Source organism: Apostichopus japonicus, chromosome 18 (assembly GCF_037975245.1).
Source record: "Apostichopus japonicus isolate 1M-3 chromosome 18, ASM3797524v1, whole genome shotgun sequence".
NCBI lineage: Eukaryota > Metazoa > Echinodermata > Holothuroidea > Aspidochirotida > Stichopodidae > Apostichopus > Apostichopus japonicus.
The window spans coordinates 12012174-12038788 of record NC_092578.1 but is presented as its reverse complement, the minus strand read 5'-3'; the positions used below and the strand labels follow the sequence as shown (position 1 = coordinate 12038788).

The following is a 26615-nucleotide window of genomic DNA, read 5'->3' as shown; positions in this document are numbered from 1 at the left end:
ACCCCACCAAAGGCTTCTTGTACTCAATGTGGTTAATATACATATTAAATATGAGATCACCCCAAGCTTACCTTCTTCAGATAGTGTGTTTACAAGCTGGGTGTCACAAAGGCAGACACACAACATACCCATAATGCATGCTAAGGTTATGATTATCATTGAAACCAAAAACAGTGTTCTACACTCAGTATGTGTTTTCCACACAGATGGTGTTTTTGTTCCCAAAATTTGATCTTTGCCTACCTCCATCAAAACAGTGGGTCCTTTGTTCATGATATATTGATATCAGCATCAACACACGCAATATTGAATCAATGAAGTTTCAATGGCATTATGGACAACTGGTGCAGAGAGAAATGAGGTTAAGGTTAAGGTTAAGGTAAGTAGTTTCACAACATGAGACATCAAGTTTACCACATTTTCACTTTTCAACCTTTGCAGACCTTTGACATCCACTGAAAGCAGTGTAATTTTGTACTCAAAATGCCAAGTATGAGATCCATCCCACTTTCTCTACATGATGTATTGTGTTGACAAATTACATATAAACTAACACAAAAGCACATGTGAACACAATCATGATAGCACAGACTTGGCAATTGACATCAAAAGCAATAAAACTTGCAAGTCAACTAATGTGCTAAGGTGAAATTTTATCACTGTCTTGAGTATGCATATGGGTTAATTGCAAAACTTCAGTATGTCAATTTTCAACTGCAAAATAGAATAAAGTTTAAGTCTAAAACTGTTGTTAAATTCATGAGTTTTTGAGTACTCAATCTTCAAACATTTCATATGTCTCATTTAATGAACTACAATATAGTTTCTTCATGTTTGTCAATTTCTGTGACTCAAGTTCACAAATCCATTTGAAGGAATTGTTGGTCAAATCAACATCATAATAATCATTGTTTGTTGCTCCAAGTCACCAAAACCTCCTAAGCAACTTCACCAATTCCACTTCCTACCAACTTAAGAACATATTTTGGTGTTTACCACTTCAGCATGGCTGTAAAACCTTCCAAACCAGTTTTGTAGGAAGCAGGACATAGTGTTTACAAAGTTTTCAAAATCTGATATCCTCATATGACCTTTGACCTCCACAGAAAACAGTAGAGTTCTTGCACTCAACAAGGTGGTCCACATACCAAGTATGCCATTCATTCAAGCTTTTACTCTTAAAGTTATAGTGTGTTATACACAAGGTTTTTAGACTTTGACCTCTGCTGACCTTTGACCTCTGCAATTGGGTACTTCTTGTCCATAAGGTGCATTCACAAACCAAATATAAACCCACCCACCCACAATACAATATTTGAATATATGTTAACAAGCCAGGCATCACACACTCTCGCACACATGCCATCAGCATCAGCTTTATTCCTTTTGCCTTTAGTAAGGAATCAAAATAGAGTGAGCAGTTTTAAGAAATGATAATATCAACAAGAGCCCAATTGGCACTATGGTGCCTTGCTGAGTGGAATATTTAAGTGTTGTATGTGATCACATCCAACATCATAATATTTTTACCCACATGTACCAACCAACAATCAACAATTGTATTCCAACTTTGGATACAATCTGATTTAAGGTTGTGGATTATTGCAATTTCAAAAATTTTGCACTCCCAAAAAATTTAGCCCGATAAAATTTTGCCTACCTGTAAATGGTCCCAAAATATTTGGCCCTAACAGATTGACTCAAAAATATATTTGCCCCCAAAAATTGAACCACCAAACTTGAAGGCCCAAAAATATTGGGCCAACAAATTGGGGCCCAATGAATGTGTCCAAACATGCATTCGAGGTGGATATAAAATTTGGACCCACCCGGCCCAAAAATGTGACCGGAATTGACCGGAATGTGACAGGATGGCCTACATGTACCAGAGCTCTATTAACCAACAACTGTATACCAAGTTTGGATCCAACTTTAGGTTGCAGAGTTCTAAATGTAATGTTAAGATTTTTATGTTTGATCCCATAACCTCATTAATATTCATAAGGTCAGCACCAAAAATGATTGGGCACACCTTTCCACTATAATACAGTTACATAGCAATTATGATAAAGATCCATCATTCGATTTTTGAGTAATTGCAGACCCAAGCAAGTGTCACAGACACACACAGACAACACACACATTTACACACACAAATCTGACTGCATACAGTAATAGGTTCCTTTGCTTCCAGCAAGGAACCAAAACCATGAGCATAAATTCCATTCCAGTCATCGGTGGCTGTTAAGTGCATAAATGTGTTAGTATTTTGACATTGATTAATGGAAATGTTGTAATACTAACAAACGAAACTGTCATGTTTTAAGTAGGATACAGTGGGGTGAAGCTTGCAGTAATTTCTGTTTAGGGGATAGATGGCATGCAGGAATTGGGAAAAGTTGCATTTGTGACAAGAACCTTCCTTAGAAGAGAGCCAAGATTTTAGTCACTAAGCCAGCATGTTAGATTTGTCTCTGCTGTGATTACAGCGAAAGTTATAACTCCACTGAAACGGTACTTGAGTATGATCACACTTTATTACATGTTAAAATCATAGCCCAAGTTTTTGGTCATCTTGGATAACAGAACACAGACTTATTGATGTGAATTTCCATGTAAGGATTAAGTTTATTAAGCATCTTAAAAAGTTACTTAAATGCATTGCACTGTTGTTACTTCAGGTTTTTTACAAGTAAAGGTAAAACTTCACTTGAAAAGTCAAACATTAATACTTACAGATACATCTTGGTCTTAAAAACTTGCTAGAATGTCAACAATTCTGGGCCCAAGTTTCCCTTTGACCCTCCACGACCCTCTTAGGCCTCTAAGGCAGGCCTGGACCCATGTCTTGTTGCTTGTACATTACATGTGCTTGGCTGGCTACCTCAAGCAAATATGCAGGAAATTGGCTGTACTAGCAAATGCGTTTGCTGGAAGTTCAGCGAGGTTTTTCGACCCTGTATTTCAGGCTGAAGTTCGTTCTCATCTGACCTGTTGTCCACCATCAACACACAAAATATAGTGGTCAATTCAAGACTTGAAACAGTATCTTCTAATTAAAAGTCACATACCAATCAATCACCTTTAGTACCTTTTCTCTGTCTCTCTTCTAAAATCTTGTTGTAATCTTCCTGTGACACAAATGATGAGGCTATGGTGTTCCAGTCTCTAACTTTTGGAAGAATAACAGCGAGATATCCCTCAGCAAGGGGCTGTAAAATGAAACAGAAAAAGAGACTACCACAATGAGGTCATCTGAAGATCACACAGATTCAAAAGATGTATGTTAGGAAAACAAACTGTCATAATGAGCCCATCTAAACAACACACAAGAGGATATCTAAAGATCACACACTGTCACATGAAAGAAAATCTAAAGATCAGTGTCACACAAGAGGATATCCCGAGATCACACACTGTCACATGAAAGAAAACCTAAAGATCAGTGTCACACAAGAGGATATCTAACATCACACACTGTCACATGAAAGAAAATCTCTAAAGATCAGTCACACGAGAGGATATCTAGAGATCACACACTGTCACATGAAAGAAAATCCAAAGATCACACACTGTCACATGAAAGAAAATCTAAAGATCAGTGTCACACAAGAGGATATCTAAAGATCACACACTGTCACATGAAAGAAAATCTAAAGATCACACTGTCACATGAAAGAAAATCTAAGGATCACACACTGTCACACAAGAGGATATCTAAAGATCACACACTGTCACATGAAAGAAAATCTCATGATCAATCACACAAGATGATATCTAAATATAAGTCACACATGAGGATATCTAAAGATCAGTCACACAAAAAGAACATCTAACGATACCCCAGTCACAAAATAGATGACATAAAGGATAGCAGACTGTTACATGATCAGGTGGTGGAGAGGTAATGTTATAGGCTTTTAACCATGCTAAACTCTTATGTTAGTTGTAAACATACAGACCGTATATCTGTGTGTGTTTCTGTGGACCAAACTTTGCTGTATTGCCATAAGCCTCCTTATAACATCAACTTACTGCAGTAATTGCTATGGCAGAATAATTGGTCTACTGACACTGTATGTTTATGTCTGTCATGAAAATGTATGCCAAGTATATGCTTTTTTTGATGATTTTTGACAAGAAACATACTTTCTCCAAATATGAAACATTTGTTGAAACATCAATGCAATGATGAACTGCTGAACTAAAGTAACATTTTATTTTTTATTTTCATCTTTATTTCATATTTTGTAATCATGTTAGATAAGGCCCGGGTACTGACTGCCAATAAACTTCATTGAACCATTTCATGTAACACAAATCTGTCTCTTAAAGCAGCTTGAAAGTGAATATTAACTGCAACATTGGAACAATAGCAACCTGTCTTTTAAAGCAGCTTGAAAGAGAAACAATAACAGCAACATTGGAACAATAGCAATCTGTCTCTTACTGCAGCTTGAAAGAGAAACAATAACAGCAACATTGGAACAATAGCAATCTGTCTCTTACTGCAGCTTGAAAGAGAAACATTAACAGCAACATTGGAACAATAGCAATCTGTCTCTTACTGCAGCTTGAAAGAGAAACAATAACAGCAACATTGGAACAATAGCAACCTGTCTCCTAAAGCAGCTTGAAAGAGAAACATTAACAGCAACATTGGAACAATAGCAATCTGTCTCTTACTGCAGCTTGAAAGAGAAACAATAACAGCAACATTGGAACAATAGCAACCTGTCTCCTAAAGCAGCTTGAAAGAGAAACATTTACAGCAACATTGGAACAATAGCAACCTGTCTCTTAAAGCAGCTTGAAAGAGAAACAATAACAGCAACATTGGAACAATAGCAATCTGTCTCTTACAGCAGCTTGAAAGAGAAACGTTAACAGCAACATTGGAACAATAGTAATCTGTCTCTTACTGCAGCTTGAAAGAGAAACAATAACAGCAACATTGGAACAATAGCAATCTGTCTCTTACTGCAGCTTGAAAGAGAAACATTAACAGCAACATTGGAACAATAGCAACCTGTCTCAAAAGCAGCTTGAAAGAGAAACAATAACAGCTACATTGGAACAATAGCAATCTGTCTCTTACTGCAGCTTGAAAGAGAAACATTAACAGCAACATTGGAACAATAGCAACCTGTCTCTTAAAGCAGCTTGAAAGAGAAACATTAACAGCAACATTGGAACAATAGCAACCTGTCTCTTACTGCAGCTTGAAAGAGAAACATTAACAGCAACATTGGAACAATAGCAACCTGTCCTTAAAGCAGCTTGAAAGACCATCACAAACAATAGCATCTTTGGTTGAAAGAATGCCATCCTTCCTATTTTGCTGTTGATGCTAAATTTGCCCTTTCAAGCTGCTTTAAGAATAGGATCAACAAAGATGACAATATTTCAAGTACTGTTAATGTTTGCCTAGTACATGGCAGGCTGGTGGTCATGTTGTTGTGTAGATTCATATGGGAGGAAAACTCCCCTGAGCTTTGGTGAACTTGTCATCAACTTAACACCTGTTAAACTTGTCAACCATCCTTCTATAATTAAATCACTCAAAAGTGATAGACATCAAAAGAAACACGGTTGTAAATTAAGACAACTCTTGAGTAAAAAACCATAAAACCTATCAAGTTAAAAATTGTTATGAATATTATTAACACAAAGGATTGACTTAAACTTCAAAGCTGAAATGGTACAGCAAAGACAGAAATCTGCTCAGAAATATTTGAGTGCCTGGTGGATTTGTGCGGTAGTGTGATCTATGTCTTGGGGGAGGGGTCTCAGGAGTGGGTTTCACCCTCCCCTTTGGAAAATGTTTGCAAATAAAGTATGCTTTGATGGCAACTGGTGCTATCTTTTCCTATTCTGGCAATAACTTCTGTGCCAAGTACTCACCAATGTTTTGGTAATGATCAAATTTGTTAAATTAATTGTCAAAAAAGTCTGGGGAGGATATGTTTAAAATACTGTTTGTGCTGGGCATTAAAAACTGCCGGGTGCAGCCGCCAAGTGTGAGCACATCCCTGCAAAGAACTAGGTCACTTTCAGTGGTTTCCTCCAGAAAGGAAACATGATCAGGGCAGGTCCAAGCTATTTGCACTGTGACATACGGGACATTTCAGAGACTTAAATGTGTCTAAAAGTTATAAAAAATCTATTTTCCAGATACTTTTTCAGGTTTTCATATTTGTTATTGCTGCTACTTTAATACAAACTCATGAAGATTTCCTACACTTGCTTTAATTAGGTCCCATCTTAATTAGTGTACAGTGTGACGTACGGGACCAGAGAAATTTGTGTTTTTCTTTACTAAAGAGCAAAGCTGAAACCCCTCTGAAACTAGGAGGGCAGTGATCAAGCTGTTATACCTAGTGAATAGCCTAACCTTCCAAGGGCTAAGCTGTAACATATTAGAAAAAAATATGAAGCCATTCCAGTACAGTGGTTACACAAATGAAAATTGTCCTGTGACGTACGGGACATGTGACGTACGGGACAATTTGTCCATATACAAATTGACTATGAAAACTCATATTTTTATTCCTGAATATACCATAACAAGCTGATTTCTACGTATAAACATTAATTTGGATATGCCAGAACAATGTCATTGGTAATTTCATGCCATATTTCCTTCTTTCTGGGATACCGAAAAGAGCAGTGACTGTACTTGTGAGATCATTCCACTACATAAAACATGGAATGCGTAAAGTATTAATCTACTCTACACATACATCAAATACTCAAAACATCAATTCTCCCTTCATTTTCTTTCTCTTTTTTTCTAAATACATTGGCTTCTTGTTGTACCTTTGTGTCTGCTGCCAAAAATCATATGTCAAGAGTGCATCTGCATCATTACATTACAGTGATGGTTATTTTTGGTTTTTGGTTTCTAAGGTGATGTTGCAATCGATATCAGTAGAATGATATTTTTCACATACAATGGATCACACACCACTCTGTGAAAATTATGGAAGCTTGTCAGCAGCTTTCATCCTATTCATGAGGAGAAACATTTTGAAATATATGTTTGGTTTAGCTCTGCTTTGAACTGAAATGACCACTTGGCCTCATTTCTCAATTTCATATTATTCCAAACAGGAACCAAAATGAAAACATTTCATGGTTCCTTGCTGCTGCTCCTTGATTTGATTAACAGGCAACACTCCAGTATGTAATGATGAAGCAAGATCAATAATTGCCTCACAAAGTTATTTATCATACAAACTTGTAACCTAAATAATTCAGAGCCACACCTCCTCATAAATACACATGTTACCTAATTGCTACCTACTGTACCAATAACACGTTCACGCTTGATAAAACTTCGACTTATGATCGTCTAGTTTTTGCAATTTGAAGTTTTTGACGTTTGACCCTGTGACCTCATTAATATTCATGATATGAGCACTAAAATCAATAGGGTTTATCAACTCATTACAGACCACCCACCCACCAAGTATTTGATTGATCAATCATTCCCTTATCTAGTTATTGTACATACAAACTTCTGTTACAAAATAATGCTCAGCCCGCCTCCTCATGAATATGCATGATTCAATTGCAAGACATATCAGCATGCATAGGTGGTGTACCAATATCACCATACCAAGTTTGAAGAAACTCCAACTTATGGTTGCCAAGTTATTGCAATTTGAAGATTTTGACATGTGACCGTGTGACCTCATCATTATTCATGAAATGAGCACCAAAATGGATAGGGTTTATCAACTCATTATGAACCACCTACCCACCAAGTATGGCATTGATCAATCATTCTCTTATTGAGTTATCCTGCATACAAACTAAAGTGTCACCCAAATAAATACACACACGTGACCTGACTAAAAGGTTCCTTTGCTTTCAGGAACCAAAAAACTGACCAATTTTTTTTAATACCCAGCATGATGAAAAATCTTCTAATTGTGCCACTGTGGTGACTGACAGAACGCATAGAAATAAACTCCATATGTAAATCGATTGAGTTACAGATCCACTTTGAAATTGCGTCATTCCTTTAGCACTTGCTAATGTATCTATAAAGTAGGTAACTTCATGAAATCTTCTTTGTTATGATATTGTTCAGTTCTGTTCTAGTTTAGTGTTTCTCTGTAGCACAGCTGGTAGATGCTGTAGATGATTTTAATTTTTGTTTGAAATTGTTTATGTATTGTTGGTTATCTTGTGTATTTGTTTTTCAATAAGGTCAACAGTGTGCTGTGCATATATCACTTTTGTATGATACTTTGGGTAAGTTGCTAGGTTATGGCGGGTAAGCATTAATTGGGTAAGCTTGTAGGATACAGCTGGTACTGTACGTATTTATAAAAGCAAAAGTTTGAACGGGAGGGAGAAAACAGGTGCAGATAATAAACATTGCTAGGTGTGTACAACCCGAAGGGATTGAAAAGGTTACTTTAGGCAATTTAAAACTGTATATATTCAAACTTGTTTCAGTGAATGTTTGAACTATCCTACTAAAATAGTTAAAACTGGCTGAAGCACATTTTCAAGAAAATGTTTTGACATTTCATTTCCTATTAGGAAACTTTCCTTTTAAGGTGACAAGTGTTGCCACGATTAATGGCATGCATTATGGAAAGTTTGCATCATTTACCAAAACAGTAGTTCCCAATGTACTGTATGTTGCTTCTTCAAAATCAATTATTGCTTTTGTCAGAGTATAGTTTAAAATATTTTGGTCTACAATCAATACCCATTCTGTGACATTTCAATGTGAGCTAATCATAATTCATCAAGCTAATACCCTAGAAAAGACCATGGTGCAAACATTCTGAATTCTGTCTTTAACCATAGGCCTATTAACTGAAGTCAGGAGATCATCTGTAACTGCAAAATAGCTCGCGACAGTATCATTGGTTCAAGCCATACCCCATTTATGAGCAGACTACACTGCACAGCAGAGAATTAATAATGTATACTGCGCAACTACTGCACTAATAAATACAGACCTGTAGAAGCCACACCAATGTAATCTTGGCTGCAATGTGCTCATTAATGGTAGCTAATGGACAGGTGTTAAGGGATAAACTTTGTTTTGACCTGCAGAATCACTGAGAAAGTTTTCTGAGGAAAGCAGACAGGGCCCATTTCCCTTTGATACACTTATACTGGCATGTTAAATAGTTTGAGCGAGACCACCATGCATTGCTAAATACATGCATACTTCTTGTTGACCTGTACTTTTACATGCCTGCAGTACCTGTAAGTGTTTTGTCTAGTGCCCTAATTTGGTGCACTTGCACAAATTGTTCCATATATCCATATATAGCAACATAAAAGTGTAACCATGGTGAATCAGTTATACACGTAAAGTCCACCGTTTTCCATATAACCATGCTACAGGTCAGGATGCTTTCAGTGTTAAGTTATATGGTAAATGCACTTATAATGTTAGTCAAATAATTTTATCTGAAGTAAAATTAATTTGGATTCTCATGCATCACCATATTATAAGTGAAAAACTTATGACTACGAACAATGGTTCTTATAAGTTACTAAACATATGCAACTTGTATAAAGTTAGTCCATATTGTGCAGGCCAACCATCAAAATAGTGCAGTCTTAGAGTGCAGTCTAAGTCTTGCAGTGAACCAATCACATGTATTCAATTTGTACTCAATTTCCTGCTTGCAAAACAAGTAAGCCAAGGGGATTAGTGATTCTTTGCCACCAAGAAAATGCCACTCTGAGTGGCATTTCCCTGTTGCCAGACACATTTGATATAAAAACATTAATTAAAACTGTACTCTAGGTCTTTTACTTCATAAAATACCAATTATGAAGTGCATCCAAGTTTTAGTTTTGGAATTGTTCTGAATACAAGATTTTCCAATTTGACTGAGCTGTCTACTTTAAATGACAGTTGACACACATCATTGTTGTTGTACTCAATAGTGTAGATGCACAACAATTATGTAGCTTATTCAAGTTTTACATTTAGAGTAGTTGTACTCAATAAGATGGATCCATACTGCACCAAGTAAGAATTTTATACAAGCTTTATATTGTAGTTACTGTGTTTGCAAGGTTTTCAGACTTTGACCTATATATGTTGATCTCAAAATGAACTTTGACCACCAAGTTCAATAGGGTGCTTGAATTCATCAAGGTCATCTACATATATCAAGTATGAAGTTCAACAAACATAATTTTAGGAAATCAAGTATCAAAGGTCTTCAGATTTTTACCCATTGACCTCAGATGACCTTGACCTCAACCAGTTTGATAGGGTTCTGGCTCTACATATCTGGTATAAAGTTCATCAAAACATTACTTTTCGCAGTTATTGTGTTAACAAGGTTTTCAGGCATTGACTGAAGTTGACTTCAAATGACCTTCAAAGTCCACCAATTTCAATAGAGTTATTGTGTTTACAAGGCTTTCTTACTTAGATCTCAGTTGACCTTACATAACCTTTGACCTCCACTGATTCCCTAGAGTTCTTGTACTCAATAAAGTGCATCAAAATACCATATATGAAGATCCATCAGATACATTTTGAGTTTTCATGTTTAAAGAGGTTATGAAATGGAAAAAAAAATCTTTCTCATCGTATTCTGTATACTCGTAGCTTTCCAATGATACCCAATTTGTGTCAAACAAAGCTTGCATCCTCGAGGAATAAACGATCAAAAATTTGAGGGTAATAAAAACTTTCGAAAAATTGTTGTATTTACGGTAATGCGGCGTGACGTCAGTCGAGGAACTCAGCTCACTTCCGAGACGCTATGTTTACATTCTTAAACGTCTGAGAACACACAACACTACACTGTTGTAGCGCTCCGTAGTAATTGATTTGGTGTTTGGAGTTTTGTTTTTACGTAAATTTATCTCGTTACTGTTAAATATGCCGAGCCGTTATGTGGTATCAGGTTGCGCCACCACAAGTAAAGACGGATTTCTACTGCAAGCTTCTCCAAAAGATGACAGAAATCGAAGAATTTGAACACGACTCGCATACACATACACAACGTTATACTGTTACCAAATTACTTGTTATGACCATAGCCTAGGCCTCCTTGATACAGCAAATGACGATTTTTAGTTGGTTACCTAATATTTTGCACAAAACTTAAAGCTAGTTGGTTTTAGAACAATCAATTCTAGCTCTGCAAGTTTTCTTTTGTGGTAAAACTGGCGTTGTGTTGTGATTTTACGTACGTTAACAGTTGGATGATACAATTACACGGGCTAGCCTGTTACACAACGTCTATTAGTTATAGGGCCATGTTACCAGTACTATTATAGGGTTGCACTGTAACAGAATGTCACATTTTCCTTGCAATGTAAGACACAAAATTCTAGAAGCTTCGCTGCGAAGTAAAGTAGCAGGATCATCGACATTTGAGATAATTTAAATCACATGGAAGGTCTTAATAACGGTGGTTTTGTTTATGCTCAACCGACCAGTTTCAGTTCAGGGTCGTCCAACCGTTGAGCTCGGGGACTTCACACGGCAGCGACGCGTCTCGGCCATCGGGATCATTTTACAATTCTTCTGCAAGGGGCTCAATTGATAGGGAAAAACACTGATATTATCTTCATCACCCTCAAAAATATTTCCTCCTCTTCTTCCTCAAGAAAATAATTTTAGTCAAAGCTTACGAATGTCCTGAGAGGTGAAGTCCTATTTCCTCGGAATCGGAAGATTCGGGAAAAGACAATTGATGAGAAGGGTGTTGTGATTACATGTTGTTAACTGTATAACGCCGTATCGGTAAACAGCGGGGAGTCGGCTTTGGCTGAAACGGTTCCTTTGATGACGTCAGATGAACTGCGGTGGGCAGCTTTGCTTTTTTTTTACGAGTGGCAGCTCGAGAGGTCTCTAGGGAATACTTTGACAGCGAATTTCTGGCGTTTGAAGCCGTATTTATGGAAAGTTGTGCATGGGTGGTGTTGTAGTAATGTAGACAAACCATATCAAGACATGAAAATTTTTCATTTCATAACCTCTTTAAAAGCCAAGGTGTCACATACTGTACACACACCCACACGATGCACACAAAAACCACATCACCATCACATTGATTCTTTCTGCTGGCAACAGCAAATAAAACACCAATATTTAGACCAGTATTTAAAACTTCCAGGCAGAGCTATCATTACGTCATTCATCTGTAGCTATAGGACTAGTCAAACTTACATTTAATCTCAACACAGTTATAGCATTTGGGCAGCAGCACACAATATTTCTTTTTTTTTCTTTTTTCATTCTTGTATTGGCTTATGGCAATTAAAATATCTATGGTGCACCAGATGTGAGGAGCAATGCCTACATAAAGGTGGCAGCAGAGCACATGCCAGATCAGTTACTTGATCACTCACTACCAACATATTATCACCACACTGGATGCCGAAAGCAGGTGAGGGGAGAGTTAACCCAATCAGCACCTGCCACAAACAGTTTACCACATAACACCTGTGTTGAATGACAGCTACACAAATACTTTGACACAAACAGGAAGAGCTGAAGAAATAGCCTGGGTAGAATGTCAACATTCCTGGGTCAAATAAGAAAATCAATAACCAGTCTAGGAAGTAAACACATAAGTTATTCACTTTGCAGCAACAGGCTTATGATCAATCACTGTGGACAGAATTCACCGTTCAAAATGCTTCCCTTGACTTCACTGACTTTATTGTCAAAATTGTTATTTTCCAAATTTCAACATCCAAACCAGGATTGCTCTTAGATGCATAAAATTAGCAGAGAACAGTTGTACAGTAAGTCCCAATAGCTGTTTGTTGGGCTTTATTTGAGGCAGGTTTAATGTCTCTCTATCCCGCTCTAAACATGACTTCACTTCAAATCAAAACTAACTTTCATTCATCATAGACATTCCTTTCATATGTTTACAGCAGTTTTTGAGTCTATGTCATGATGGCATATTTTATACTCTAGATATTTTATATTCTAGATTATTGGCAGTCATTTTATGATCACGTTCTGTTGTAATTAAGATAACTTCAAGATCATAGCATGATAAAGTATCTACTAACAAAATTAAACTCTGTGATATGAATTACATGCCTGGAATATGACCTTGCTCATTTTGCATATGCAATCAAACATTAAACAGCTAGGGTTATTTGCATGTTCCATCAATTACCTCGTCAGACGACAATTCTATTGGCTTCTTTAGTTTCCTTAATTACTCAAAGCAGGAAAATGGTAACAATCATTCACTAACTTAACCCACTTACACTTACAGTTCCACCAGAATTTATATTTGTTTGGAAGAGTACAAAATAAAAAAGACATACAATAATGCAACAAACATGACATTTTATGTTCATTTGAGTGATGACACAGTACATTAATTGAACTCAATAACATGATTTATTTACAGACTCATCATTAACAGCTTTTCTTTATTTCTGATCAGCAAGTAAGAACTTAATTACTCAACATAATGCATTTTCTGTATTCGTTATTGTTTGCTTCAAGATGGATCAAGTTCATGGCAGATGTAAACATGGTTGCTACTAATAGAAAATATTTCTCTAGCCTTAATTACATCACTTTCACAGCAAAATTTCTGGTTTGCAGAGTGCACTTCATAAAAAATCAACTTTGATTTATTTTGACCATTCGTTGTGATGAAAGGGCACAAATTTTAGTGCATAAGTTGGTTGGCAATTTAGGAGTAAATATATGCTCATTTATATCAGTGTTGTAATTCCACATCACTTCTACTGCTTATATTTATATATTTTAACAGTGTGTTTACACAGCCCAATAAAAGGCCTATCCAGGCTGTGGTATATAGTGGCTCGGCTACACTCCGCACACTGTAATTGTACAGTAAAGGCTACAATACAGTGTGCTGTACACTTCCTGTTACAATTCTGTACTAGTCAGGTGGCTTAGCAACTTTAACGTTACCGGCCGGACAAAAGTACCAAATTTGGCATGGAGTTTCTTTTCGACCTATCTATTGATTTTATCCATGGAACCCACTTTATCGGTTCCGATTTTTCAAGATGGCGGCCAAAATCCAAGATGGCCGCCAGAAAAAAAGGAAATGTCATATATCTGCCTGTAAAAATCGGAGATGAACATGTGAGGGGTCAATTCAGGTGTTTCCGGGGTCACTGAAACAGATGATGATCATGGCATGTTGCTTGAGTAACCCACTTCCAAGATGGCGGCCAAAATCCAAGATGGCCGCCAGAAAAAAAGGAAATGTCATATATCTGGCTGTAAAAATCGGAGATGAACAAATGAGGGGTCAATTAAGGTGTTTCCGAGCTCACTGAAACAGATGATGGTCATGGTATGTTGCTTGGGCCACCCACTTCCAAGATGGCGGCCAGAATCCAAGATGGCCCCCCTGAAAAAAAAAGGAAATTTCATATATATTCAATCCCCAGACCTCCTGTGCCCTTTTCTGATCGGGACCATCAAACCTTCCGTCCTCAAACGTGTAAATGAAACCGGGCTAGCACCCTGGCTATATGTTATGGCTGGTATTCTAATTGTGTCACTTTGGTTCAGGAAGCCACTTAGGACTTATTGGGGAACTTTGAGGTGTGATCGACCGTGGATAGACACTGACGCAAACCCGTTATTATATGGGAGTTACGAGTGTCATGTAGGACTGATTACATTGAGTCAACTATATAATAGGGTAACTTGAGGGAAAACAGACCAGATGTGAATACCGACTCATTGAGAGATTTTGTAGGATTGTGCACCCTTCATAAACACAACGTCAATTGTGCGAACAACACACGCTAAGCAGGTCACTAGGCATCTGAGGCATTTAACTCGTTCTTTTCGAACCTGTACCCCAGGACTACTGTTAGCGAAGATCTCCAGGAAGACTTGTTGTCTGGTATAGACAAGCCCCCCCCCCCCTCATAGTAAAACGATAGCTTGGGTTCGAATCTCTCCGTTGGTGAGCTCTGGACAGCGGTAGCAGCGATGAAGAAGGGAAAGTCCCCGGTCCCGATGGCCTCCCTGTTGAGTTATATAGGACTTCTGGGAGGTTCTCGGTGGGGACTTTAGAGACGTGTTCGCTACCTCTTTCCAGTTGAATTACATGAGCCAAATACAGAGGGCTGGAAATATTGTTCTCCTCCCAATGTCGGGAGACCCTTTGGACCCTAATAGGCGTACAATATCGCTGTTAAATCTGGACTACAAAATCCTGGCCAAAGCATTAGGAAATCGCTTAGCGAATGTGATGCCGGATATTGTAGGTCCTCTCCAGACTTGTGCTGTGCGAGTCCTTTGGATTGAACTCAGTGTTTATTCGTTGGTTCTCGTTACTAAGGACGTCACGAGCATGGTCACTGTTAACGGATTTACTTCTGGTCCCTTCCCGGTTCGAAGGGGAGTCCGTCAGGGTTGTCCCCTCCCCCCGTTGTTGTATGTTCTCTTCAGCGAAACGCTCAGTACCTCGCTGGACAGATGCTTGGGGTTTCGACCTTTCAATGTACCGGGTGGGGCTAGAGTTAAATGCGTGCAATATGCCGATGACGTCACTTGTATTGTGTCGGACCTCGTCTCCTTCAAGCCTTTATCGAAGGTTTTGGCCACCTCCTAAGAGGCTATGGTGCCAGACTTAACACGTCCAAGACCAAAGAGCTGCATTCAGGAGGTTGACGTGGCCAATCCCTCCCGTTCGATGCTACTTGGTCAGATGTCATGATCAGGGTAATCGGCATCTGGCTAGGTTATGGTGCCCCGGAGGCCACCACTTGGGCCGAGAAGGCTGATCAGGTGGAGGCAAGGCTCGACACATTCAATCGGAGGTGACTCTCCCTCCCTGGGAAGGTTACAGTTGTCAATCGTTTTATGTTTTCCTCTCCTTTGGTATCCTGGTACGGTGATCGCTGCACCAGATTATTCCTTGGTGCGATTGGAGAGGATCATTTTTTATTTCATTTGTGGAAAGTGCAAACCAAACCTTCTCAAAAGGACCGTTCTGTAAAAGACCCCCTTGAGCGGGTGGGCATGGTTTGGTCCACCTATCATCTTAACTGCGCTTTCTCCTTTTGAAAGGTTCTTCTTGCGTTTGAGAATCCCTCGTTTGCCTTTTTTGTTAGGTTCTGGGGTGGTTTTCTTTTTCGCCACTACTGGCCCGGATCCTTTTCCAATAACCGGCCAAAGGCCACACGCTCTTCAGGGGTGTATACTCAGATTGGTGACTCACTTTGTAGAATCAAAGAGGAGGGTGGGCCAGATGTTCTGCTTAACGTGGCCCCCTCGGCTTGCCAAACCGCCATCTCTCCAGATGTGTGGTGTTCTGTGTGTTGTAAGTCACTAGATAGCCGTCTCCGGGACTTCGCGAGGAGGATTGCACATGGGGTCCTCATCACTAACCATTTTCGCCTAGTCAGGTGGCGATTAGGTTATGGGATTTGTCCCTGTGTGGGCTGTAAAGCCATCAGGACTATGCAACACCTTTTGCTGGAGTGTCCCTTTGTCCGGTTGGTGTGGGAATGATGGTTTCACGCCTTCATTATTGGTGTTATTGGTTGTTATTGTTGTTGTTTTGGTTATTTGTGTTATTGGTTGACCTCAGATGACTGGTGACCTGACTTAGCGTGTGTTGTTCGCAGAATTGACGTTGTGTATATGAAGGGAAGGGGGGGGGGCTTGTCTATACCAGACAACAAGTCTTCCTGGAGATCCTCGCTAATAGCAGCCCTGGAGTACAGGTTCGAAAAGAACGACCTAAATACCTCAGATGACTTGTGACCTGACTTAGCGTGTGTTGTTCGCACAATTGACGTTGTGTTTATGAAGGGTGCAAAATCGTACAAAATCTCTCAATGAGTCGGTATTCACATCTGGTCTGTTTTCCCTCAAGTTACCCTATTATATAGTTGACTCAATGTAATCAGTCCTACATGACACTCGTAACTCCCATATATTAACGGGTTTGCGTCAGTGTCTATCCACGGTCGATCACACCTCAAAGTTCCCCAATGAGTCCTAAGTGGCTTCCTGAGCCAAAGTGACACAATTAGAATACCAGCCATAACATATAGTCAGGGTGCAAGCCCGGTTTCATTTACACGTTTGAGGACGGAAGGTTTGATGGTCCCGATCAGAAAAGGGCACAGGGGGTCTGGGGATTGAATATGGTCAATTCCACGGTGACTCGCGTGACATTTTTACTAAAATTCCTCTCTTTTTAATATCATTAAACAAATAAAGAAATTACCTGGGAGAAAAGCATTCATGTAGTCAGTAAGGTAAGCCTTAATGCTTACAACAGTAGACAAAAAATATTTGTACCTCAAGTATTGGGGGTGAAATTGACGATAAACTAAACGTGACTCGCGTGACAGTTACTATTAGCAAAAATCAGAATGCACACACAAATGTTTGATTTCTTATGTCTTATTAAAATATTTCCAATCACTTTTTGTAATCATACCGAAGTTGAAAAACACCTCTACCTCAATTGCTATGCAACTTTGAAAAAATGTTGTAACGCATGAAAATAACGATGCAGATGTATTGTGACTCGCGTGACAAGAAAACGTGACTCGCGTGACTAGTTCACTTTTCGGATAGTTCTAGACCAAATGCAGTAGTGAATCAAAGGTAAAGATCTTGCATAGTGAAATATAACATTCATTGGTCTAGAATGTGTCCAAAAGGTACTTCCCTTGGGAATGTCCAGATGATATTAATGTCCCCGAGTTACCTTCATGACTGCAGACAGTAGGTAATATACTGTACGGGTAGTACAGTTGTTCAGGCAATATATCTTGTCAATTAATATTTGTAACAACATTTAGTCTGTTGAAGTCACTCATTTGAGAGTTATAGAAGAAAGAGATCTATCAAAATGTGATTCAAATTACCATTCTCATTTGTCATATTTGAATAAACCAAAAGTGTAATATTTGAGAAGATACATTCGCTCATAGGATTTTGGGAATGATTGAGCAGTTAAAACCTTAAGGTTGTCAAGTCATAGCACATGGCATTGCCAGATACAAATATAGATTATGATTTTGTATATTACTTAAAAATCAATGAAAAGTGCTAACTTTCCAAATGTGGTGATAAAATAGGCATTATATTGCGAATAAATATTCATGATTTTAATTTCTGATACTTCAAATGAAATTATCATAATTAGTTGCTTTATGTGTGCCCATATTATTCAAGTTGCCTAATTAAAGGGGAATGCATATATGATATCTTTAATCAGTGATTCCTTCATCAAACTATAGCATCCCTGCAAATTTCACACAGTAAGTAGGTAGAAACACTATCTTGATTTGACGTGACTCGCGTGACGTGACTCGCGTGACATTCGTAAAGGGTGATTTTCTGCAAAATTTGAATATCTTCTGAAAAGGAAAATTCAGTAATCCTTTTGGTATCTATGTGAAGACGTGATATTCATTATTTGGAGTAAAACTATTGTGCAGGCAAGGAGAAAAAAAACAAAAACAGTAAATTTTGTGACTCACGTGGCAGTAAATCGAGGGTGTTTACTGTTTTCAATTTACCACTGTTGCCTAATGCCTTGATGTCAAAATAAAATTGAAGCTATAAAGTGAGCACTATGCTATAGCAAATATAATTAGTCCAACACACAGTTAATAGGTAGAAACACTATCTTGAATTGACGTGACTCGCGTGACGTGACTCGCGTGACATTCGTAAAGGGTGATTTTCCGCAAAATTTGAATATCTTCTGGAAAGGAAAATTCAGTAATCCTTTTGGTATCTATGTGAAGACTTGATATTCATTATTTGGAGTAAAACTATTGTGCAGGCAAGGAGAAAAAAAACAAAAACAGTAAATTTTGTGACTCGCGTGACAGTAAATCGAGGGTGTTTTCAATTCACCACTATTGTCTAATGCCTTGATGTAGAAAAAAAATTGAAGCTATTAAGTGAGCACTATGCTATAGCAAATATAATTAGTCCAAAACACTGATGATACCTATGATTAATATGTACAAATCTGCACAAAATGAAATTTCACTGTTTTTTTCATAATTTAGTTACTACGGGAACCATTTGTTATTACCGACCCCATAATCAAACAAATGATGTTTCTGGGGTGAAAAAATTATTTTTAGTAACTACAAGTATTCTATTTATTGGAAACTTATACAATTTTAATGTACAATGATTTTAAATTTTTTGGTATGATGTTGACCTTATCATGGAATTGACCATATATATGAAATTTCCTTTTTTTTTCAGGGGGGCCATCTTGGATTCTGGCCGCCATCTTGGAAGTGGGTGGCCCAAGCAACATACCATGACCATCATCTGTTTCAGTGAGCTCGGAAACACCTTAATTGACCCCTCATTTGTTCATCTCCGATTTTTACAGCCAGATATATGACATTTCCTTTTTTTCTGGCGGCCATCTTGGATTTTGGCCGCCATCTTGGAAGTGGGTTACTCAAGCAACATGCTATGATCATCATTTGTTTCAGTGACCCCGGAAACACCTGAATTGACCCCTCATTTGTTCATCTCCGATTTTTACAGGCAGATATATGACATTTCCTTTTTTTCTGGCGGCCATCTTGGATTTTGGCCGCCATCTTGAAAAATCGGAACCGATAAAGTGGGTTCCACGGATAAAATTGATAGATAGGTCGAAAAGAAACTCCATGCCAAATTTGGTACTTTTGTCCGGCCGGTAACGTTAAGCCTAAAAATTGTTGCTAAGCCACCTGACTATACAGCACATGTATGCACTCATACCTACAATATATTTCACTGTACACCTATAGCTACTGCATGTAAACTCTAATGTACACACATTGCTACCATGTACAGTAGCTTACTGAATGCTTAGGGCTACCATATTATGGTACTATACACTCATACTAGATATTGTAATGGTTAGTAAGGTTTCTTTCTGAAGGTCTGTGAGACAAGTTCCCATGGTGGTGCAACTTCCTAAGAAACTGAATTAAAATTATCCCAGCCATTTGGGAGATTTTGGCATAATTTTTAACTGAAATTACAACATTTGTTCTTTGACTCTGTAGCGTTTGACATACAAGAGTAGTATTTGACATACCCATTATACCTGTAAAGGTCAAGTCATGCAACCTTTGACTTCCATTCATTAACCATTCATTCTGGCTTGTGAGATGCAAGTTCCCATCATCGAGCATCTTCCTACTACATTGAAAGACAAGAGCCCAATGGGTACAAAGATTCCTTGCTTAGTGGAATATTAAAGTGAGGTAGATAATCACTCAATATCATCATATTTTTATGCCCACATGTACCAGCTATTAACCAACACTGTATTCCAAGTTGGATAATTTGTGGAGTTTAAAATTTTGGTCCCTCCCAAACAAATTGGGCCTGATCAATTTTGTGCCTAAATGGTCCCAAATTTTTTTTGGCCCAGACAAAGTGGCTCAAAAATATATTTGACCCCAAAAATTGAACCCCCAAAAATGTGGGTCCAATTGGTCCAAAAAATATTGGGCCCACAAATTTGAGCCTAAAGATATTGTTATAAATGCATTTGATGTAGAACTAAAAATACAGCTATTTACCAACAACTGTATACCAAGTTTGGCTACAATACGACTTTAGGTTACAGAGTTATTGCAATGTAAAGAAAACGTGGGCCGAAATGGTCCCAAAAGAAATATTGGGCCACAAAACTTCTGACCCAGAGAATGTGTACCAAAATGCATTTGAGGTGGAAATAAAATTTGGGCTACCTGGCTCAAAAATGGGCGGTTTCAGAGTTATTGCAATGTAAGGATTTTTTACGTTTGACCCATAGCTTCATTAATATTGATAAGATCAGTGCCAAAAACGATGGGCACACTATCACTATAATACATCTACATACTGCATAGCAAGTATGACAAGTTATTGCAGACCCAAGCAAGTGTTACAGATGCACACACCAACCTGACTGCAAAGGTTCCTTTGCTTCCAGCTCAAGGAACCCAAAATCAACCCTCCCATTTAGGAGTGCAAGATGCAAATTGCAGATGGAACAGACATACTTGGACAGCTTTTTACGGTTACCCATCTCCCAAGTGAATTTCCGATTACCCTCAGTCACCCCCCCCCCCCCCCCAAAAAAAACTTTCCATTCAGGGATGTAAATTTAACCAGGGCAACCTTTGTTATGGCATTTGAGATATCCATAATAAGTGCCACTGTTCCATATGAGAGCAATATGATAATCATGTCTCTGATCTTTGAACTACAAAATTGGACCATGTATCTCTAGAGAGTCTTCCCCACCATACATTTGCTGCTTTTAGAAAGTTTTACATGTAAGTAAACATCTCCATTTATTTGGTTGTACTAGGTCATGAAGTGTCATGGGGAAGATTAGTAGTGGATGATATGCAAGTTGTGCATTGGCAGTGGTTGGGGAGGGTGTGAAGGGGGATGTTGATTCCCCTCTAACTTTGATGTCTTCTTAGGTCAGGGGTGGTCAACCTCTTTGCATGAATGGGCCAGATATAAGGAGTGAAAATTGACTGGGCTGCACCTAACCAACGACCTGCTGTTGATTTAAAACCTTTGATTCCGAGGACTTTCAAGCAATAGGTGTGTGTACTTAATCTGTATTCACAAAAACATAATGTCAATATAGTACAGTTGATAATTCATGGGGATAAAAGGCCTACCTGACAGCATCATTAGTGCTGATAAATTCTAGCTAGCTCGTTTTTTGTGATGATGTAAAATAGATTGATTTTGTTTCTTTTTCTTGAGACATCTCACGGTCCGCAAAAAATTCCCTTGCCCACCACAGTCTTAGGTAATATTTTAGAATCATCTGAATTGTAGGAGCGTTGTGGTCAAGTGGTTAAGGCAGTGGACTTGTGATCTAAGGATTGCAGGTTTGAGTCCTGGCCAGATCACTGTGTTGTGTCCTTGGGCAAGGCACTTTATCTCCATTGCCTTTCTTCACCCAGGTGTATAAATGGGGACCTGTGAGATAAAACTGTCAGCTGGGCGGGGTTGTTGCTGCCATGTGTTTGACAGGTTATCATTGACCGGGGTAATATTGTAAAGCCTTTTGAGCCTTTGGGATAGGCGCTATATTATAAAAATATGAAATTAATGATAGAATTTACAAAACTGGATTTTCACACTGCATGGCTTCATTTTGCACATCTAGTTTGCTTGCATTTACTACTATTGTGCCCATGACCTCCAATTCTTTATCTATTCCCAACAGGAAATGAGAATAGAATATCTAGGAATTAATAGTGAGGAGGAACCCAATCATGCATTAAGCCAGGTCAATAGTTCAAAACATGACTTACAGAAATTCTCAGAGACACTACATAGACAAAGTAATACATTAGGCATAGAATACATTCCACACTGACAGCAACAAGCACAGCACTATGATTAGCTGTCTTACTTTGACCTTGTAAACAATATGTCCACATTATTGCTTTTACTTCAAAAAATTGCTTTAAATTAGGCTAGGCTCATAGGAAGCTACAGTAGCTACAGAAAGCAAAACATGCAAATGCAGAAAATTGTACATGTATTACCTTTCTTGCTAAAAGCATTGGTTCTTTGCTGAGTTTTTGGTTCACTTCCAGTAACTTTCCAGGAACGCAGCTCTTTAATGTATATTGAGTACCATCTGAACACCGTACAAGGCAGATGGGTGATACGTTTGTTAACCACTGGGCACCCTATGAAGAAAAAGAAGATAATTAAGAACTGCTGTAAAGCAAACCAAATGAGAGGTTAAATGCCTTGTTGTTGCTGGAAAGCATGACTTTGGACCCGAGCTGAAAAGTTCTGCTAAACTATGTAGAATGATCCCCCTGGTTTCATACCTTGTGGTGCCTCATTAAAACATCCACTTTCCTCTGGAATGGTTATAAACATTGGGGGGCCTACCCCTCACTTCAGCCTTGCATTTACTAGAAAAGGGAAGAAGCATGCACTCAAAAGCAAATACTGGTTTTGGGAAGGAACACTTAAAGACCAACTATGGAGGCAAATTTTTTTGGGGGATTTTCCATTAATTTAAGAGTTTACATACCCATAATCAACATGTGTAAAAAATAATCTTCGAAAACCTACTATAACCCATCAAAAAACGACCACGAAAATGGACATTTTGGGTAGTCACGTGACATGAACCTCTGGAATGTCTGAAAACAGAGATTGACCCAAAGGAGCCTCTGGTCACCGTGTGACGTCATTGTTTGTATACCGCGAAAATCAAACGCTGATATAGGAACTGTTTGTACACAGATAGCGATCAATTGTACTGTTTTTGACTTCCAATTTCGAGCGTTTGAAAAGCTGTTAGCTTAAAACAAGAACACGTGAAGGTTAACCACTAGTTTTAAGACAATATAAGCAGAAATTTTAGTTAAATTGGTTATTTCATTAGAAAAATTTCCACTCAAATGGAAGCATCTTTTACATAGCGGAGCGTCAATAGGTCCGTACGGTACAATATACTGTAGAACATGCAAGCAGCTCGGCGATTCCGTAATACAATTTGATCGCAAGATACCGTAAACTGAACAGAAGAATAGACCTAAAAGATGCCTCATGCGTGATATGTGACGGGAAAATGGCTTACGTTACTGTCAACGAATTACCAAAAAGACACTAAACATAATCGAACAACTACGAGAAGACGCTGACCCGAATCGACCAGGGTAGCATATACATGACTAAGCTTCAGCTGAACATAGTACTTACTCGTTTTAATATCCAAAAGTACAAACACAGAAAAAGTATCCTTTCAATAAACAAAATTTAGCAGTGAATATCCAAATCCACGTTTCTCGTTCAATCCTGGGCGAAATACTACCGTGACTCTGTGTAATTCCATAGAGTTAGGTCTAGTTGAAACAGGCCTTGACCAGTTACATCCCACAATCACAAGACAGTCACTAACGAAATAAAACGTCCGATCGCTACATAGAACCGTTTTTATTCAACTCCTTGGACCATGCAGATGCCGGAATAAACATAACGGACAATATAACACAAGGTATCACGAACTCACGATACTGGAATACAACAAAGGATATAGATAAATGCGATGAAATCCTATAGCATGACTATTTACACATGCTGTGAGCCATACATGTACCATGAAGCTATAGCTCCATGCATGTACTAACATTGCTACCCTATATGCACGGTATACACACGGTCATCTCTTACGGTAAATATTATACTGTCAATTGCGTGATATAATGTTACATGTAAGGACGTCCAGAGCTTGTTTACGGTCAATTTCACATTAGCTATGTCCGGCCATGGTCCGACACAGCTATCGACAGAATATAACTTTCGCAGAATGAGACATTTGCAGCTTACACAGAGGCAGGGTCATGCATGTGGACTCATGGGCATGAGATACTCCGGGTGCTGAAAAATCTTTCCTCGTGGATCTCAAAAATTGATCCAAAGTCTGCGGCGTTTTACGTCGGTTCTTTTACTCAGAAATCTAAAAAAGCTGATGCTTTTGTTGGATGAGGTATAACTGCAACCTCCAACAACACAGAATTGTGGCATTTCGGGGGAAAAGGAGTAATATCGTTGATGTTTTTGGCAGCTCAAGTATACAACTTTACACACTAAAAGTATTGTTTTGAGTGAGGTATACAAAAGTGACGTCACATGGTCACCTGATGTCTTCGGAATGTTTCAGGAATGTCTGAAACAGGTTTCATAAATAGCTGACTTTTCTTCCCATTTTCACGTATTTAACGTCCGAAATTGGTAAAGTTAATTACAGCAATGTAGTTGGAGTGAGTTAAGGATTACATGCAAAATGGTGGGATTTGATGTTCATGGAAAAGTCTTCATAGTTGGTCTTTAAGTGGCCAAATATGCCTTCAGTTGCAATCCCTAATTCAATTCTTTAGATTACCTTTTCATTACTTCATTCACTTTGTGGGCACCTGACAGTTAACATTTATTCATATTAATATCCAAAGGCAAAATTGCTTCCTGCATGCTGCATGTCTTTCTTTTGAGAATGCAAACTTGATATTCATGACCACGGTTTACCTGCATCTATAGATAGAATGTAGGCTACTGCAAAACACTACGGCAATTGACCTTCCTGGTTGCCTTGCAGTTTGCATTTGATATAGACCCAATTTCCACATCATTAAAAGTACTGTGGTCAAATGAAATGTTCAAGAACTAAATGGTTTGTTAGATATATTCAGTTTTATTCAGTTTTGTCTGGAGTGTACAGTCTTGGTACACACAATGCTCATAATGTATACTGCGCACAGAACTTCTGCACCAATAGGCTAGGTTTACAGGTAGAAGCCACATCCACATAATTTTGACAGCAATTAAATCATCAACTGTTGTTTTGCAAAAGTTTTATGGGAGAAACTTTGATATTGGGACTTGAAGTATTGGTTATCAGCTAAAGCAGATAGTAACAATATCAGTGCAACACTAAATACAATTACCTAGGTGTATTTTCATACATATTTTTGTCATGATATGCATTTCAGCAGGAAAGTCAATGCTATCTGGTTGCACAAGCCAATGCTCCTGACATCAGAATATTTTTATATCAAAAACAAATGGCATGAACTATTCCCTCAGGAACAGAAAAGGTGAAACAGGTGAAATTAAATACTTTCACGTAAATATGTTTGTTTTTGAACCTTTGTAAACCAAAGTCTGAAAAGAAGTGGAAGAATTTGATCGGGATACAATAAGGCGAGAGTCATGTGTACTTAGGACAGCTGTTAGGTATTGACCAGGTGACAAAAGATTCTTACATCTGGTTAAAGTCATCATAAAATGAACCTACTACCAACCAAAGAAAAGTTCACTTTTAATCCAGGCAGTCATGGTGTGAAGGCTTTAAGGTAGAAAATGACTAACAAAAGTTCAATTAAGTTCTTAAATAGCAGTAAATATAAATAAAATTAAGAAAACAATACAACAAAATACTGTTCTAATAAGTTAGAAGCGTCAAGGGATTCAGCTTAAAGAACAGCACTTTACTGAAGTAAAATTTAGAGAAAAGAACCTGATGTCTGATGGATGTTGGAGTCTTGGGACAGGAAACTTGTACTCCTCACATATTTGAGATGTCCCTTATGGGCAGTTAGCTGAGGCCTGCTCCAATATATTTAATGAATATTTTAACCATTTGTGACAGAAGCAGTAAATACCAAACTGATTTAGCCACCATATTTTGATTTTTGATATTTTGATGTGAAGACAATTGTTGGCTCAATCTCTTTCAGACAGTCCATTACACAGGGATAGAGAGAAAAAAGCTCAGACTTTCATTGTTTAGTTAGATTTAGTGAGATTAGTTTCTTTCAAAAAATAGGAAACAACATAAAGTAATAGTCTGATAGACTCAATGTTCTCACAAACATGGCCCAACAACAATAGAGTAATGAAACTAAGAAAGCGAAAGGTTTAGTGATTTCTTGCCATATTTTATATGAGAACAGGTAAATTATTAACATTGCACACAGTTTCCAAGTTTTGAACATTGTTGATCTCAAGTGATCTTCAAGGTTCTTGTACCCAAGTCTTCATCAACTGTGTACGTTTGGTTAAGATACTGAAGGCTTAGTAACCTTTGTAATTGTGTGTTTGTGCGTGT

General features: G+C 38.1%; 1 protein-coding gene across 2 annotated transcripts in view; it reads right to left on the bottom strand.

Moving 5' to 3' along the window:
- Positions 1-319: 319 nt before the first annotated feature.
- LOC139958422 (protein Abitram-like) overlaps positions 320-26615 on the bottom strand; it is a 46370-nt gene continuing 20074 nt past the window's right edge. The window contains exons 4-5 of one of the 2 annotated variants that reach the window (XM_071955493.1): positions 22534-22680; positions 320-3212 (exon numbers count right to left, since the gene is read on the bottom strand). In XM_071955493.1, coding sequence (XP_071811594.1) covers positions 3075-3212; positions 22534-22680 — 285 coding nt within the window. In that variant the 3' untranslated portion in view covers positions 320-3074. The other variant, XM_071955494.1, reaches the window with a different exon arrangement.